General features: G+C 41.0%; 1 protein-coding gene across 1 annotated transcript in view; it reads left to right on the plus strand.

Annotated features, from left to right (window-relative positions):
• Positions 1-19836, plus strand: part of klf12b (Kruppel-like factor 12b) — a 49166-nt gene that overhangs the window by 8604 nt on the left and 20726 nt on the right. Inside the window, exon 2 of the mRNA XM_036540981.1 lies at positions 12617-12699. Within this exon, the coding sequence (XP_036396874.1) occupies positions 12634-12699 (66 nt within the window). The 5' untranslated portion in view covers positions 12617-12633. The remainder of the gene's footprint in view (positions 1-12616; positions 12700-19836) is intronic.

The following is a 19836-nucleotide window of genomic DNA, read 5'->3' on the forward strand; positions in this document are numbered from 1 at the left end:
GTGGGCACGGCCCAGGAAGTCAGACTTGTTTATGAGAAGTGGGTAAACTACAGACACAGCCGCGGCAGGAAGAGTCCGCCCCAGCTTTCGTTTTGAATGTGCCCAGTTTCTTATGAGACAGATAGAGAGCAGCATAAATCAGTGGCCTGGATGTTTTTTCTGGTGTTCTCACCAAAGATACGTGTAAATAAGTGAAATCTTTTGGAACGCTGTACAAAAGCCAACTAACTACATAATCTTTAGTAACATTAGTATTCAGTATTTACTCAGCATTCAATATGGTTTTTAACATTCAGTCAGTGTTCAGTTTTGAGTCATCCATCAGTATATTACCAGCCTCCCAACAGTAATTTGTATACAGTCAGTATTAAACAGCTCCCAGTCTTCAGTCTAGTTTCAGTATATTATTCTTATTTATACAGCATTTTTGGCCTTGGGTTTGCCATGCCTTATTTTAGGAGGTTCCTGTCCTTGAATAAGCTTGGTGACTAAAAAACCTTGGACTGACCCAGACCTGTCCTCTCAGGAGTTCTTTGTGTGTGTGTGAACACAGCAGACTTTGAGCTGCTTCCGGAAACTTCATCCCAGCAGGATTACTGACACAGTATCTCCCAGAGCAGAAATAGCCAGAACCCAAGGGCATTCGGTTTGAATAAACGCACTTCCGATGGCCAGCTTGTGCTTGACGAACCAGCTTGATGGCCACATACATGTTCCTTATATAAGTGGATCTGGTGTCCCTTCGGGTGCTAAGGGTTACCAAGGGTTCAGCATTGACTGAACGTTACCACTTCAAGAGTAAAGTTATGATACTTATATCAATTTACATGGAATTTGCATTGGAATAAGTGATGTTTCATACTGTGAAAAATGTATCAGAATGAACGTAGCTGAAGCACTACAATTTTTGTTTATTTTGTGAGTTATACTCATTGTTTTCGTGTTTCATTTGTTATTCGTGCAACTAATATTAGTGGGAGAGCTCTTGTTACATACAGAAACTGGGCTGGGCTGCCAAATAGAGTACAACCTGAATAAGCATGATGGCAAATCCTGGAAAACACCTCTTGTTTATACTTGTTTGTATCATCCAACCACTTGGACATCTGGTGAAACAGAAAGCTGAATCTGCTTATGATTTCAATGACTGACTACAATCCTGTTAAACAAATGCATGTGAGTCCTCTCAATCTGCAATGGATAAAGAAAATCTGACATCGGGGATTTCTGTTCTTAGGATCCTTGAATTATGCTGGTCAAGCCTATCCATAAAATTAAGATTGCAAATAATGACCAGGTGAAAATGAGACCTTTTGAGATGAATAATGTGCTCTGTAATTACAATGATCTTAATGAAAAGATGATCAAATGGTCTATTTGGCAGAGCTTTGCTTTATGTTTTAGAGGTCTAACACTGAATTCATGCTTTGTCCCAGCATTTCACAAAAACAGTATTCGGACACCTGCAACTTGACAACTACATCCACACACAAAAAAATCACAAAAATCTGGACAGCTAGGAACTGATTCATCGACAATACAGTATCACACTGAAGGAGGACTGTCATCAGGGTATTTCAAAAACCTGCACGTGTCAACAATATTACAGGAAGCTTTCACATTTGGTATTCAGTTACCATCTTGACACCTTTTTGTGTATCATTTCAGTTTGAAAAGCGAAATGAGAAATTCCTTTGGTTTCACATTGGTTAAAACACAATTCATTTATTACCCCAGAGTTAAGACATGTAGTTTCTATTTTGCACTACAGTTCCCAACATGCAAATTTTCTGGTCAGAATTGCGTCATTATGATTGAAACAAGCAGCACACTGACGGCAGATACTATTGTAGACAAACAGGACTGCCAAAATCCCCTAAAAAACCAAAGATCAAACTTCGAAGATACACTGTTGCATGTGTACCATGTGTGCAACACTGCTCTTTCACTAAATGTCAGGAACTGACATTCAATTCTGAGTAATTACACCATAAATGTCATTGTTTTATTAATTCCTGAATACTGTAAATTAATAAAAAATAAATAATATAATGGCAACATATTGTAACAATAATCTATTTGTTCAATACAAAACTTCATTCCAAAAATTCATTGGAATGTCAGCCACCTTGGGAGAGGGCTAGGGATGAAATGCTTCTGATTCTCTGAGGTTTTACATTAGCTACGATATTCCTATGCTGAGCGCAAAGAGAGACACCGTGGGCATTTGTGAAAGACTTATCTACAGTTTGTGCTCAATTTCTGTAAGTAAAATTTGACCAATGTATTAGTTGTGCAATAGAACAGTTCTGAGCCATTTTTAAGAATGATCTAAATGTCCATTACCAATTTAAAGAAAGATAGCTGTTGAAATACAGAGACTTCTCTCACAAACTCCAGTGACACTGGGGTCTGGTGAGAGCAAATCTGATCCGATCCGGTTGTTTCAGTTGGGGTCTTTGCTGCCCAAGGGAGTCAAATGGATTGCAGATGTTCACGTGTCTGCGAGGGCATTTTGTGGAAAATCCACCTAAAATGTAAATAAATGTGATACATCTTCACTGATATTCTTGAATTAAACCTGTAAAAGGCACACATAAAGAGCTGTTATATTTGAACTTGATATTTAGAATAAAATGGTTTGATTGTGCTCTGTACTCAGTTGAATGTTGTGTGGGAAAATTTCCTTCAGTCAAATAATAATACTATGCATTGGAGTGGCAGCTGGTTGAGTGTCAAGCCATGTTTTATTGTTGTTATTTTATACATTTCTATATTTTGTTTAACTAGGTGGTCAGCTTAGAAATCAAGCTGGACATAGACTGGAAAGCAATGTGTGGCCAGTCAAGTGTACACGTCTTTCAAAAGACATGGTTATTATGTTGAACTGAAGGTCAAAGTTTTGAAATTTTCTAAATTATTCTTTCACAGCTTATAGTTACCATGAAAAATATTGACCTGTTAATAAGTGTTCATATTTATCATCCAAGTAGATGATGTGAAAACATACTTGGTGACTGTCCCCTAACAAGCGCAAAGGGTTCCACAATATGTACTTGAAGGAAAGGGGTTCTATGGTATGCATTAGGAGAGCAGCCTCCGTCAGAGTGAGCATGTTAGGGTGAACATGAATAGTCACAAATCAGACAAACAAGCCACAATGTAAGATAAATGACCATACTGTAATTGGGATGGACCAATTAGAATCTGTGCTTCATTTGAGCTGATTTGATTGGTTGGAGAGACTGTGATGGCCAGGTTAGGTCCATCTCATCTCTCTATGAGTCAAAAATGCTCTGATAGCATCCAAAGTCTCTGGCTGACTCGCCTGCCAAGGGAGAAATGTGCCTTATGAAATGGAAAGTCTGAGATCATTCACTGCCTGCCAAAAGGGATTAGGCAGAAAACAAAATGTGTCCGAAGCACATGGAGGACTGGAGTACAACTCAGCATCACTTGATGAAATGTGCACAGAAGCTTGAATGGCCAGAAAGGAGTTCATGAATTTGTTCTTTAGGACAGCAGGTCCGAGCAGACGCTTGTGGTAAACATCTTCTTCAGCCTCATTGGTGGGAACGGTGGAACAGACACTGCGTGAGGAGCTGTCTGAGAAGGAAGTGGTAGGGTTAGTGCTATATGTGTGGGCGGTACTGCCGGGGTGAAAAATTGCCATCTTTGAACAGCACTTCAGCATTAGTCATTCAGAGCCTGGGAACCTGGCAGGTAGATAAGACAATTAACTCCTTGGGGCCTGAGGATGTGAACCACAGCAAACAGATGTGATTTTCCATTTTTTGAACCCTCCTGACAAGTACACTCAGTCTGCTTTGACTGAAAGATTGTGTACGATCATGTCACATTGCCATAAATAATTGTGTACGTGTCCCTTTTGGTGGAAATGTGCAATATGAGTGCATTGAGTGCACATGCAGGATTTGAAAGAGTAACAGCATGAAACAGGCTCCTTAGGCTCCACTGTGTGTTCTGTTGCTGACTCGTCGTATTTGGGTGTTTGCGGGCACAGGAAAAGGGAAGTGAACTTAAGCCCAGCCCTGAGAGGAACAGTCAGACCAGGTCAGAGGAAGCCCATTCCTTCTCAGCTGAACAGCAATTTGAATATAAATCCCTGCCAAAACAACTGTTGGAAGGTCACAGTGAGAAACTTTCTTGTTAGCACAGACAGATATGTGAGGAGGTAGTTATCTTCCAAAAGGGAAGGCTGCTCTTTAATGCAAACCATTTCTGTTTCTGTTGAAAATGCACTTCTTTTTCCACTCAGTGAAGCTGTTGTGTTCTGTGCAAATCTGGGGCCTTGGCACAGGTCCACCCCGCCCCCCCTTCCCCCCCATCCGCTCCTCTGTGCTTCCCCCCAGCCCATGGCAGCAGGACCGACCTCTGTGATACAGATGCGGAGTTGCTGCAGGCCCTCAACATGGTAACAAAGCATAGTGGGGGCCGAGTGTGTTTATGAACAAAGATGTACACTTCTCTCCAGAAAAATAAAATCAGTTGTTTGTGCCCAGCCATTGTAGAAAGATATAGTATTTATTCAATTTAATGAAATGTGATTCTCAGTCCCAGGCTTATGCTTTTGGTCCTGGGATCTCAGAGTATGTTTATGGCCATCAGCTGAATCAAACATGAAAATCAAAAGTGAAAATACCACGTAGTAATATTAAACAATTTTATAACATTTTTGAAAAACTTCAAATAAGATAACATGAATTTCTGGACATTAAACCTTTAAGAAAAAAAAATCAGCAAACGTAGAATGAAATACGAACAAACCCTGGGCATTTTCGCAGGAATTAAAAAAAAAACATTGTCATCGAAAAGCTAAAGCTGAGTTAAATTGGGGCCGGCAAAAATGCAGAAGTCACACAATGAACCTGATGCCACAAAACTGACAACCCGCAGAACGTTTTTTAAATCATTGTGCAGGGTCAGCGTGGGGTCTTTTGGGGTCAGGTCTTCTTCAGAGACCTGTCACCTCGTATTGATCCGCTAGTCATTTGTCTGGCTTGCCTTGGACGTTATCCGGCTTCTGCAGCAATTGCCTCAGTCAGCACCGATTGCCATCACAGAGTTTTCAGCTGCAGTTGGGGATGCAAGCTCTAGCCGTCTCGTGACTCGGGAATTGAATCCTGGATAAGCCCTCCCCACCTCCCCACCACCCCACCCCCCCACCTCTCTTCCATGTGAAATTGCCCTCGTTCCTCTCCAGGACCCTCTCTGGGGATGGGCCTGGGAGCAGAGAGCGGAGAGAGCCTACACACTCCGCTGCGCCCTCACACACCTGGGACCCCGGCTTCCTTCCAGACCTTGGCAAATAAAAAGGCGATCTTAATCTTTGCTCTCTCATTCCCTTTTCCTCAGACTCCAATCGTGCTGGTTGCCAGACTGGCCTCTGAGTGTAGGAGTTCCCTCAGATGGCCTGCAGTCGCCCTATATCCTATGCTACTACTGCAATCTTTTTGTCACTTTTGAGTTCCTCATCAATAGCAATGAAAAGGCCAAAGACCCTATGGTTGATTTCCCTGTCTTGTTTCTGACACCATGCTAATGATCAGGTCAGTTGTGTAGCCTCTGCTGATACCTGATACAAGAGGACCCTTTCCTGAGTTGTAAGTTTGCTTGAGATGGACTCAAATGGACTCAGTCTGTATTGCATGCCACCCAGAACCTCTCAAAGCTGTATTGTGCCATAACTTTTTAAAGACATAAAAGACATTTTCTTCTTCTTTTTTTTTTTTTTTTATAAAAACATGGGTATTTATACACTTAGGACCTGGATAGAAGATGCTTTGTACGTGTACTAAACAGGGAACCCAAGCTGACTGTGTGACTACTGAGTTTTTTATCTTTACCTTTTTGGGCATTTATAGTTATAATCCCTTTTTTGTAATTGACTATAAATTCCAGATTTGGGCTGGAAAATAATGTTTCAGCCAATTTGTCTGCTTTTGTCCTCTTGCAGCCATTGTTTAAGTACAATTTAAATGATGTAATTCAGGCTAAAAATAACAATTGACTCAACTAAATGTCCAGAAAGTTTACTCGTGTAACAGTAGAATAATGACATTAGACTCCTGGTGTTTGAGTTACCTCAGCACACTGTATCATTTGCCTATGTGAACAATCTGTTTTCTGCATTTTCTTCATGGTCATTGCAGAAACACATTATGGCATGCCCAGAATATTGATTTCCTCCTCGAACCCTTGGAGTGTATAGTCGATTACCAAGGTGGTTAAGGAGTTGGAACTGGATTTGTGAGCAAGTCTGTTCACAGGGTGATGTTACATTTCGAAGTCAAAGTCAACATTCTTGCAAGCACCATGGTTTATACATTATCCTTAAAGGATTGTTCTGAGGATTTCCATTATGGTTTCCAACTGCCCTGTAAAGTCACCCCCAATGGATATATCCCTTCTCCTTTGCTCCGCTCTCCTCCTCCTCCTTGTGGTGGTGGGTGGAGCTGGAAATCTCTAGGGTTTAGGGTCCAGGCCATGGCAGTGGCCTCCTTTGTCTTATCCCAGGGGGTGTCTGAGTGGACATGCAAAGGAGAAAATAGACTCTTCCTGTTCTCCTCAAATGAGCGTAGGGTTAGAAGCTCCACCTTCTGTTGCCATAGTTACACCTTCTTGGTCCACAAAGTCCCAGAGCCAAAGGACACGCCGGTCACACTAAGATTCCAACACCATTAACAAGACATTTACAGGGCATAGGCCCTGCTGGATATCTAGAGGAAGATATGACATAATATGTACCATCTGTAGCAGAGCTATGGTAAGATATTATGGTAGATATGTGTGCTCATTTAGCAATGATTCTCTGTGTACTAAATTCAACCCCCAAAATATGACTTTAAAAAGTACCTTTTTTTAGCCTTTTAAAGGCATCTCTATGTAACCTGTGCATTTTAACCCTTTTTACTGGGTGCTATGTGTTATTGAATCTTTCATTTAATGCTGTGGGAAGAGCATAAAGTCTAGATCCCTTTTCAATGATGCGTCACTCACATTCATGGTTAAATAATCCCGTTTTCACAGAAATATGCTGTCATTAAATTACATTGGTCCTACAGTATACAACATTTCACAGCCTTGAAAGGTTTCATACACAGGGATTTGACAGGGAAGACTTTAAAATATGCCACAGCAGGGGGGACACATTTTGCATGCAGTGAGCATTGCTGGTGGCAGACGCTAATTCAAAAACGTTTACTTTCAAATGTGTGCTCTAGCTGTGTAAACTGTGATACATTTTTAACATTTTTCTGTGGATAATGACACATACATTAGTTGCTATTTAAGTCACATTCTGGACGCTAGGGTAGTGGTTTAAGTAAAGAAAAAAGCTTATCTAGACATTGTGTTTGAGGATTGAAGCTGTGCTATGAATAAGAGTGCACCAGGAAGCTTTGTTCTTCTAACTCTATACCATTAAAGTTGGGATATTCTCAGGACCCAAATACATTGCTTGTTTTTGCAATTACAGTTATTCAGAGCTGATCGCTCTGCATTGAATGTGGGAATATGAAAGACCCAGCCACTTTCCATTCAGCGTCCTGTCTGATCATTTGCCCTTTTGCAATGCATGGGTCCTGTACTGCTGAGGAACTCACGATATTTCAGTGCTGGGTGTTCCACTATTAGAGCTGGAACCAGGCAGAGCAGTCTCTGAGTGCTTTTTTTATTGTCATTTTTCTGTCAGCCCCATAGATTAGGACATATTGAAGGCTACGGGAAGGGGTACATGTCCCTTGCTATGTTAGGAGTGCATGACCTTGCTGTCTCACAATGGTTGAATTGGATGAGTCGGATCGGGTGATCTCCAGCCAAATCACTGGTTGGATAGTATGGTCAGTTACATGGTTAGCCAACCCATATAATGGCCGCTAGCAAACTTTACGTTTAATAAGTACACCTCATGATGATACGTAATAATGTGCATACATGTAACTCAGACAGCCAACGATTTAGATAATGTTAGCAAGTAAGCAGCTACATGAACGATTGCATTAACTTCCTTTAACTAGCTATCAATAAATGAATAAGCTACTGTAGCTAGATGCATGATTAAAGAAAAAAGGAAAATGGGTTATGTGTTTGCTGAAGTGCCATGGAGGGAGGTGAATTTTAGAAACTGAGTTTACTAATGAACGCTATCTAACCATTGAGAAATTTCATTTTGAAATCAGCGGTTGACAGCAGTTAGAGAAATCTTGTCAGAGTGGTGCTTGGTAGACACTGAATGAGCACATCTGTACGGTTATGCTTTGGGGAGTAATTTTATTGTAGGAGTGTTAGTGCTAAGCGCTAAAGAAAATTTACTATTTGATGAAATGAAACCTACATCCCTAGTCAGACCAAACAGGAACCATGCAATGGGCATCAGTCATTCTTTTGACCCATCAGGAAGCTGGTGGGAGCTAACAGTAACAACGGCTGTGGGCAGAAGTGTTGTAACCGCTGCTAGACATTAGAGCAAGGGCAAATTTACAAGAGGCAATTTGGAGAAATATCAGTTTGTAGATTGATGAAAGCATTGGCAACTTTATTTGTGATGAATTGTCTGATTAATCATCTGAAATGTATGTTTATAGGTAGGTTGAAGCTTAAACACTCTGAAGTCTCATTGTACCTTGTTGTAGACATTAACAAAGTGATGCCCATATTGTCTCTGTTAGCCTTATATAAACATGGTCCTCTATAACAAAACTGGAAATTAACTGGAATTCAGTCTCAGGCAATGAATGGCAAAAATGCTTATCTCAACATTCAGACAAGCAGAAACAGTGGCAAAGTGGGTGTATGATGTATAGCAAGCAATGGGCACACCAAGCTTAAACGTCTGTTTTATAATTCTAGCAAGGTGTGAACACATAGTATAACTGTTCTCAGCATTGACATGAAAGTAAATGGTTCATAGTGTTTGCAACCTAAGGATGGACATGTCACTTTTTGCTTTCTGTATCATTACATTTTTCCATCAGTTGTTAAAGAAATTTGATACCTCTCAATCTTGATTGGCTGGGTCTGTCTGTTGGCAGGAACAACCCAGGGCAACTCTATGAAAGGAAATGCATGGAAACATGAACAGGAACCCAGTTCTCATTTTGGTTTGTGGTTCCAGTTCCCTCTGGCTATCATTCCAGTAGTGGAAAAGGGGGTAATAGTCAATCACTTCAGGCCAAAAAAATCCACACATTCCTTGTCATAAAATATAAATAGACCAATTCCAAAAACAAAAAAAAAAACTTCTGCTTTGCTGTCTAGCATGAGACAAAATACAGAAAACATCAACATGTAGAAAATTATTTCATGTCATTTTGGTTGAGATACTCTGTGGCAGCTTTCGTTGTGAGAGCTGTACCAGTGACGCTTGTGGTCATGATCGTGTGTTGTTACAGCAGGTCTGATGATGTATGAGGTCTGCACTTTTACCAGAATGGGCCAGATTTGAATGCTGACTAAAAATTTGCACCAAATTTCCTGTCGGTGATGCCAAAAGCGACGTCTAATGGAGATGTTTTGAACATATTCCCTTACTTGCATTCCCTCATGTATGGCTGCGAAAATAATAAGAGCAGGGGGGTTACCTCAGGACGTCTCCAGCTGAGAGTCTTGCGTTGTTGCAGTTGGCTCTCTCTAATGTTCCCTCTAAAAGGTACAGCTGCACAAGCGTCTCTGTTTTTATGATCCTCTTTGAGGAGGCTGTGTGGGGCACAACTGCATCTGAGTGGTTTTATTGACATACTCTACTCTATCAAAGGACGCACGTATGACATCTCGTCTGTGAAATAAATGTTCCTCTTCCAATAACGTGAGAACCAAAAAAATTAGTAAAACAGAAAATTTTGATTTTGAGTTTTTCGTTCTTTCTAACAGAAGAGCTAAAATACAGATAGCTCCCATGGGAACAATTCAAGTCTTTATATCATTGACCATTTAATCCCAATTCCAACCTCTGCTTCTGCTATCTGGGCTCTTTAAATAGTGATCGTTTGAAATGGAGGAGATTGAGAGGAAGTGAATGGTTAGTTGAGGCTCTTCATCTGCCTCACATTGTTGCAGCACTCCAAGACCTACATTAGCTCATAATCAGATTCTAACAGTTCATTAAACCTGTCTCCCGTGAGTTGCTCTTTGTCACACACTTAAAGATACATTGTCTCTCCCTTGGTATTTTTCACTCTCTCCACTTCTATCTCTCTCTCTCTCATGCGACTGAGCGACAAAGCCTCGAAATGGAAATTCGCCACCTCTCCCTCTCCTGTCTCTGTACAATACACAAAGCAGCCTGGGGGATGTTTTCCACAGCACAGTGGATCTGGTTGTAGAAACATTTTCTTACAAAGATATCCAGAGAGTGAGAGAGAGAGATTTGACAAGGGCCTCTTCCTCCATGAATATCAGAAGGAGCTACACTGAGAGTCAATGCCAGGCTGTTTGTTGTATTTACTCTACCCTACAGCACACATGCCAAGCCCCAAAACTAAAACCAACTAAAACCTCTAGGGGACCCACTGTGAATTTAACTGTGGGAAACACAGGACTGCCTGGATTGAGGTATATATAATGCAAGACCCATCCACCAAGAAAGTAATATTTTATTGTTTTACTGCAGACATGATTGTTTGTGTAATCTGTGTGTATTGTGTATTGGTGCAGTCTATTCATTGGAAGAAGTAGTAGCTGGAAGACCAGCATGTACATTCTGCTGTGTCATTTGTTTGCTCTGAAATCATTTGAAATGTGTACTTTATCTTGCAAAAAAAAGCCGTTCCAGCTCACCCTGTGGATAATCCATGGACACTTGAATTTGTGTATTTCTTCAAATTCCACTTAATGGTTTTGAAAGTTTTTTTTTCTGTCTGCTGTCTGTCATCTTTATTAAGCTACGCAGGGATTTATTAGGCTGTAGTGATCAGTTTGTGCTTCCTCTGTGTGCCTTTTATCTCCCTTTCTGTAGTCAGTACGTTTGAACCTTTCATACACTGTTGGTTTTGTTTACACTGTTGGGATGTGATTGAAATTTATGCTGGGGTTTCAGGTCTTTTTCTGAAATGTGAATTTTTTACTGGTCATCAGCTACGATCTGAATTACTTATGTCACTGACTATTTGCACAGAAGTTTACTTATGTTGGGAAATGCATCACAAACAAGTCATTGCCAGCCAAATCCTTGCATTGCACTTCATGGTGGGCAATGAACAGTTAGAGCATTGTATAAAAAGAGAAGAAATACAAATCCCAAGGATCTGTAGGGTATCAGTTCCCATCAGAATGCAGCGCTGAGGTCAGCTGGCAACAAGATGAATTAAGTGAAGCTTTGAATGCAAATGGCCATTCAAAGTGTATTCATTTACATTACATTTAGTCATTTAGCAGAGCCTTTCATCCACAGCAACTTACAAAGAAAGATCTAATGAGCAGAGCGGGTCTAATAAAGTTGTGTAAGAGACAATACATACATACAGGACACAAATGACCACATTTGAACATCAGCCCATCACAAAGTGCTGTGCACACTTTGATAAAGAAGTGCAATACAGCATATCCTGCAGTAAAATTATAACGTACCTTGTAGTAAAACAGTAATATTTAGGGAAGGTGAAGGTGTCCAAGACACAGTCTGAAATGGTGGCTGCTTGTTTATGAAGAGGAGGGACAGCAAGGTGGCCTTAAGTTGAAGAACAGAATGGCCGGGCTTGTGTGTAGGGTTTGATGATGGACTGAAGATAGTGGAGAGCAGGGGTGACAGATACAGTGTTTTCAAAGGGACACAAGCTGTTACCAGAGTGGAGTCAGGAGTGGTGAGTTGTGGGAGGATCTGGGGAGACTGTGGACCATCTGAGCAGCAATATTTCGGGTGAGCTGCAGGGGTCTGATCATATGTATAAGGAGTCTAGAAAGAAGGGGTCAGTATGTACATCTAAAGAAATTTCCTGAGTGATGTCAGTAATTGAGGATGAAATTCTTCAAGACTCATAAATAGGAGACATCTTACAGTTGGCACAGTCCACTGTGATTGACTTGCTCTTTAATTTCATCCCTCTCACTTGTTGTGCAATATTTTGTCCCGCATACACGCTATTGCAGCAGTTCTGTGTTGCCTGAAAAAAATGTATTCTCTTACAATGTAGAAATGTAAAAACAAAAGAACCTAAAAGTAGCTGTAAATCCATGTTGTTATATCCAGCTCTACGTGTTGTTGTTCAGATTTAAATTCAAAAATAAGTGCTATGTGTAACATGTTAGCATGTCAGAATGGTAAAAATGATTATTTGCTAAACATTGTTCATTCAAAAACACCAAATTGTTTGCATATATGAAGAAATCTGCATAAAACAGCACAGTCATGCCAAAAATATTAAAAAACAATTTGGTGCTGTAGTGCACTATTTAAAGGAAAGTGCTTGACAGAATGTAACTGCTTTGCGTTAAAATTCACAAACACTTGCATTGACAGCAACTGCAATAATCCCTCTCGTAGTCCTGCCAAATTACATGTTGCTTTTCTTTTCTTCGTACTGAAAGTCCCTGGTGGAGATGTGGTGATACTCTATAATGTAACCTGGTTCCTTACACCTCTTTCTTGTTTCCCTCACAGGCGCCATTAATAACAGGATGTTAATGCTGGACGGGATGCCTGCAGTCCGAGTCAAAGCAGAGCCTCTGGAATCCGAACAAGGGGTAAGCGAGTTGTTTTCCCGACAGCTCCCCTCCTCTCCTCCCCGCGATACCCCCTAATGACTCCCAGACCTCGTCCGCGAGGGCTCATACCAGGCGTTATGGAGCGCTGCGGAGAGCCACAGCTGGACCAGGAATGCTTGCGGGACTAGCCCTCCGCCAGCGTGGACCTGCACAGCCAGAGTGCAGGCGGAGCACAGGCACACAGGCGCACAGGCACAGAGACCACAACTTCGGGGGGGGGGGGGGTAATGAGACATGCTCTCTCCGAGTTTCACGGGCAGCGCATACTCCACTGTCTGTCACATGACTGCGATCACCTGCCCTGACCTAAAATCGCAAGGACATACAGAATTAGAAGGCTTGAATATGCCTTCAAGGCAATTTTCCTCAGAGAAATGCTACACAAGAAGTTAAGGTGTTCACTTTGGGCGCTTGCTGGGCTCTATTGCCCAGGTTCAATCCCAGCTGTGTCGTTAGCTGATGATGACCTGGGTCCACAGTGGTGGCAAACTGGCTTTGTTCCGCTGGGGATAGGGGTGGGTATGTTGGCAGGGGTTGCTTGCCTCACTGTTCTCAGGCACCCTGTGAGTCATTAGGTGGCTGCAGGTTGCTTGGATGACATTGGTGAAGCCACACCCATTCTCCAGTTGGTGCACAGCTCACTATAATGTGCTGTGTGACTTGAAGAAAAATAGTTGGGGTTGGCATATGAGTGTATTGGAGGATTGTATTCGCAATGCCACAGCAATCCTGCATGATTACAGTGGTTGTGGCGGCAAGATGAGCATAGCATACTTAACTGGAGATCCCAAAACAGGGCTGCATAAAGGGGAAAAGTGTGAAATACATAAACAGATAAATACATAAATAAATGGAAAACAATAAATACAGAACAATTAATACAAACAGGTATGACTATAATACAATGGTACAATTACTTAATACTACACAAGGGCAGAAAACTGTGCAATAAACAGAAAAACACATTGCATGTGACACATGACCACTGACAAGTCAAAGTAATTTTCATCTGAGAGGGAAAATGGCAGAAAATTGTGCTGTGTAGACAGTCTGGGGTGGTTATCTGTGGTACACAGTCTACAGCTCAGTCACAGTACACTAAAACAGTGTAGTTCATATGAGGGACATGTGCAAGTAAGCCTCTGAAACAGATTTATATCTTTCTATAATTCTGTCATTTTCCTAGAACCTGACCGTTTTTATAAGACCGTCATTAGTATTAAAGAGAATGTTGCCATCCAACTCCCAGGTGTAGTATAAGTGTTGGAAGGTTTATCTAATATCAATGTCATGAAGCCTTGATGTGGCATTTGCACTAAATGGTATGATTTTTAAATAGGAAGATATTTCATTCCATCAATTATATCATTTGCCGGCTGTTAATTTTAGAACTTTTAAATTAAGTGTTTTGGCCGCGCCGCAACTGTTGCTAGGTAGCAATAGCCTTGCCTGTATAAAACAGCTGCAGAATTCAATTCCTGGTCTTTTCTCCATTTCCATTTGAAGTGATGGGATGAATCAGTGATAAACAGTCTGATATTTTGCAATGATTGTTTTGAAGAAGCATGTTATATATATTATAGTGATGCTGATGTTATCATATTGGTGGAAATTTATGATTATGTACTCTGTAGCATTTTTATCTTGTAATAACCTGGCCTTATATGCAATCAAAAGTGGCATAATGACTTTAGTGTCCCAAAAGGCCACTGATATGGTACCTACTGTTGAAGTGGTTGGAGTGTGTGTCTCTTCTGTTCAACAGTTGAGCTACTGCTACATTATACACTGAAAGAGTTGTTGTGAGAGCATTGTGTCATTCTGCTGAGATAAGAATACATCTGAAGTGAGATTTCAGTCCTTGCATTGGAGTTGTTATTTGATCCTCCATTTCTTTGGTGGCTCCATTGTGACCCTATCCTTCTGAGATGAAGCGAGGTGAGGTAAAGCCTGAGGAAGGCTCAGCTGGGCCAGCTGTGTCAGCTCTAACAGCTCTATTCTCTCTGTGATTGACACATAGAGACGCTCTGATCTTTCATGCAATCCATTGGTGACTACCTGAGTATAATTTCAGCAGAGCTCAATGAGTTTATGATTAAACCTACTGTACCGTACACTATGTATACACATTTGAAAGTGTGTCCTTAACTAAAGAATACAAAATGAGAACATGAACATATAATGTCAATTTTGACTGCATTATTTAAGAATGGCGATACATCAACTATTGATAGGAGAGTGTGACATGCTGCACGGGCGAAGCACTTTACAGAGCTGAATTGTGCCTTAATCAGCGGCCCTGTTCACTCTCCTTCTTAAGTGATTTAGACCGATTCTATCCCCAATGTGTGCGGCGACGCCGCTCTTCAGCAGGATGTGTGCGGCCTACACAGCCCTGCCTTTGAAGTGCGCCGGGCTAATCTGAGCGCCTTTTTAAAACAACAGACAACGAAGGCTGCAGAAACATGGTCCTCATTTTAACATGGCCTAATGCCAAGGCCTTTCTGGAAACGGCCTGCCCCTGTTCAAGTATTTGACTCGAAAACCGTTTCGGAAAAATTAGCTCTGCCTAACCGGTAGCCTTCAAATAAAAGAATGTCATCAGGACTGAGGCGGGTGGCTCTGAACGGGGGGGGGGGCGTGCAATCCTGAAAGTGAGAGCGGGGGAAGTTGAGGTTTTAAACATTTTCCATTTCTGTTGAGATGAATCTCGTAATAGGAGCCCTATTAATATGCAAAAAAGACATTTCTGTTTGCTCTGTGTTCTTTTTTATATGCCATTCACTACCTTCAGCTGGATATGTCACATTCAAAATATTTCACATTACAGGAATGAGACTGGAGGTTGTAGAGGTGAAGAGGCCCTTGGGGCACTATATAATTACTGTGACAGTATCATGGTTTAGCTGTACAAGATCTCTTTATTTGTGCATTTCAGTGGTTTCCTGTAGGCATCTTAACATCTGCCTTTCAGTCTAATCTGGTCTAACCAAGAAATTACCACATCATTTGTAAATAGTAACTGAACTTGAAATTCAAAGCCTTAATACTTTTGACCTCTACTTGGGCCACACAATCAATAGCTTTGTATTTAAAAGGCTTCGTCATCCAAATGGATGGTCAGCAGAAAGCTCTCTGTTGAGTGAATTAAATTAAATTAAGAGTGTTCAAAACCTCAATTAAATCACTGAGAAATTGAGTAATTACCATACCAGAGATCAATGCATGAACAAACCACATATTATTCAATTGGCACTTTCCTTGCAGAAGGATCCTGTCTACCCACAATATCCAGCTGTGGCCGCTCCCATAAGAGGTGATTTAAAGGCTGGGTTCCGATTGTATATCTGATCTCTAATACAAGCTGTCGATACAGAGGTTTTGCATCTGCACTGAGGTCAACCACATGAACGGGGTCAATGTGAAGAACAAGCTGATTCAGGGTCTCAATCCTCATGCACAACAAAGGAAATATTGGCCGGTCTCAGATCCACAGGCCTCGTGCACACCCAAGACCAGTGAGCAGAGGGATTCTTCCTGTCTCCAAATGCTTTGATAGCCATAGAAATCTGCAGAATCTAGTCACAACTCACAACAGCCATCTCAGTACGTTCATTTATTCCTGTTCAGCTGTGAAAGAAAGCATGGCAATTTTGACTCAGTGTTACACTTACAAAGCTTAATGATGGATTGAATTCCTAAAAAAGAGCCAGGATATTCTATTTTTCTTGTCTAGCAGTGGTAGGGTAGTGCTCATCTCAGAGCATGTTTGTAGGCTCCCCTGTTAATTATCCTAACGGATCATTAACTTCAAAGGAATTACGTGCAACAGGCATGGATGGCCAGGGGAACTCCATTTTGCTTTCAGGAGGACAGCCTATGGCCCAGGAAACATACCTTTCATACTAGTCTCAGATTTTATGACAAAAAAAAGCAGTTTATAGCTTTAGAGGCAAGTAAAGGTCCAAAACAAAACACAAAAATAATCTCTCTTCCTCTCTCTATTTCTCCCTCTCTCTCTCTACACATGATTAGTGCTGTGGATTATGCAAATGAGCAAAATTTCAGTGTCCTCTGAGCCCAAGCACACACACAAAAGGACACACTGATGTTTATTAGGTTCCCTCAGAAATTTACAAACATATGAGTGAAATATTTGCATTTGTTTCCTTATGTGCCTTCTATGTTGTATGTATTTTATGTGAATACTCTCAGAAGGATTGATTATCCCAGCATTCATTCTAGGATAGGATTACCACATGATTTTTTTTATTATTTGTCACATACACCAAGAAACACTGAGAATACAAAAAACAATGTTGGCTGCAATATTTCCCCAGAGATACATATTCACAAATTATCAGCGAAAATATTCTAGGCTCTTCATTTCTTACCAATCAATTTGTCACGCTGGAAAAATCTATCTCAGTAATCTGCGTATTTCTAACACACCATACATGCTGGAGTGGGTTGTGGATGTGCAACATGAAGATGTGTTCAGGTCTTTCATGTTTATGCACCTGTGATCATGCAAGAAGACTGCTAGAGGTGGCATCTCCATTGTCTTATACAAGAAGACCTTGCACTTGTAACACATTGGAGCTGGAGGTGTGATATTATGTGTTCCTTAAATAGGCAGCACTATAGGGACAGTTTTCTTGGCCCATATATTGCATGTTACTGTGGTTAAAAAGAGCCCATACGTGTATTAATGACAGTGCTTGGTTGCATGTCTACCATATTAGTCAGCTTTCTGGCATAGAACAAAGTGTGTGTGATGGACTGACAGCTCTTTTCACCTGACACAAACACAATAGAGCACCTCTGTTATGTGTTTTACTTACTTAAGATTTATTATATAATACAAACACAAGTAAGATCATAATAATCGTAATCGCTAGTTGTCAACTATTAGTATAACCCAAAAAATAATACTTTGCTGTGCCTCAGATCTCAGTCCATGGATAGCTGGGAACAGAGTGGATCAGAGGAGTCACAGTTCTGGGTGACTTAGTTTGGTTGTCAAGGACACGAGCCAGAAAATAGCTGCAGAAGCCTAGGAAGGGTGGTACCAGGGCCTGGCCCAGTAGTGTTTCTGCAAAATTGTGACAAATAGGCAGATTCTTCTTATATTTGCTATGAAGAGGTGCCAAGAGAAGGACAGTGCTGCGACGTTCTAAGAGCAGGCAAGTGCATTGTTGATCATAACTTAAAGGTTCTTGGCAGCCTAGGAAGGGGCCAAGATGGTGTTATACAGGGTTAGTAATGAATTGACTGAGAAATACAACATGTCTGACTTTTAGAATTTCACCTGCACTGGATGGAGATGAGCTGTCTGCAATAAATGGTAAGGCTTTTGAAGAGGTTGTCTTAAGGACAGAGGGAAAGAAAGAAAACATTATCTGAGCTTCATCTGCATGACACCAGCATAGAACCAATGCAATTGGTTCCAGTGATCTGTTCTATAGAAGAGAAATAGGTAAGGGATTGAGTCATAGAGTATACCTGTTGTGAGAGGGTGGGATGGTGAGATGTGGAAGGTCAAAAGAAAATAAAATGGCACAGTTGTTTATGAACCAATCTAGAGACAAAAGAGAATTGAACTGGGCAGTGCTTTCAGTCAACTGCTAGATCACGCAGATGTTCTTTAAGCAGGGTGTTACTTATCCCAGAGAAATGTTTGAAAACCGAGGGAAGAAGGAGAGGGTCACAGGTAGCAGCATGGAGTAGGCTGCATGTAAATAGATCTTGTCGACATCCCAAGTTTATGAGGAGGGGTCCATGTCAGAGAGTGGGAAGAATGCTGTAAATGATGGGGTTGAAGTGGAGCTGAGTGACGTGTGACAATCATTGAAATTGGAGTGGGAAGGTGTAATAGGTGGGTTCAGGAGTGAGGAAAATGTAGAGCATGCATATCAATCTTAGTGCAGGTGGAAAGTGTCTATTTGATGTATCCACAATGTTTTGAGGAAGCTGAAAACTCACAAATATGAAATCACATTCATTTTCTGCGACTGTCTTTTCCCAAAAGTAGCTAAAACAATCTGTTGGTGTTCACGATCAATGTGTGGGAGGACAGGATTTCAGTGGGGTTCGAAATAGGTCTGTCAAATTAATTAAATGTTTGAGATTTGCTGTCGTGTCAATGAACACCGAGGCGTACAGATGTGGAAATGTATTCAATTTCCTAAAAACCTTAAAGCAAATGAAGCCACCTTTTAAGGATTGATATTTTTCCTGAAAAGATCATAGTATCATAGCATCCATGTCAGTTTGTGATTGGTAGGCTCATCATTCAGTGAACGAATATGGAATGTAAGGCTCAATGGACACTTGACTAGAATGTTGCTGTTATAGTCGTTTCCTGTTCAGACATCCAGGCCTCCACTTTCCACTCTCCTCTAACAACAAGATCACTATTTGTGTGTGCTGTTTCACAGAAATACCACAGGAAGGTCTCTAAGAGGACAAATTATGCATACAGTATAGACTTCCTCTGCAACGACTGAATTGTCCATCATGCTATTTACTTCTAGGTGTCATGTTTCTCTGACACTCTAATGTGTTTTATTTTTGAAGTACTCAACGCCCTGGAATAGGTTGATTTACCTCTCAGTCCAGCTGAACTTAAGTCTTATTAGCCACATGTCTGTTTTCTCTCTTCCCACCGCCTGCTGTAATAGCACAGAAAACCTGTGACAGCACAGCAGTTACTTTTGGTATTATTTAATTAATTGTGGAAGGCACTACAAAATTGCTATAAATCTGCATTTAAAGAAATGGCTGAGACTCTTAATGAATCAAAAGCCTATATGACACATGAGCTCACTAACAATGTTTTACCCTTCAACCTCAGTCTTTTATCATACCTGCGGAAACCTGTGATTACTATCATTACCATCTTTAAAGATGAACTTACATTGCAAATGAGACCATAATGTAACCTACATGGTTAAACACTTTCACTGGTGAAATCCAGTGATCCAGCCCCAGGGTCAGCCCCTTGGTTAAATATCTTGGCTTGCCAGAGAAAAGTAGGGAAGATAGAAAGTGTGAAACAGAGGCCTGGGGTAAGGAGGATGTGAGCATCCTCTGTACTGATCCAGGGTCAGTGTT

This window comes from Megalops cyprinoides, chromosome 11 (genome assembly GCF_013368585.1).
Source record: "Megalops cyprinoides isolate fMegCyp1 chromosome 11, fMegCyp1.pri, whole genome shotgun sequence".
NCBI lineage: Eukaryota > Metazoa > Chordata > Actinopteri > Elopiformes > Megalopidae > Megalops > Megalops cyprinoides.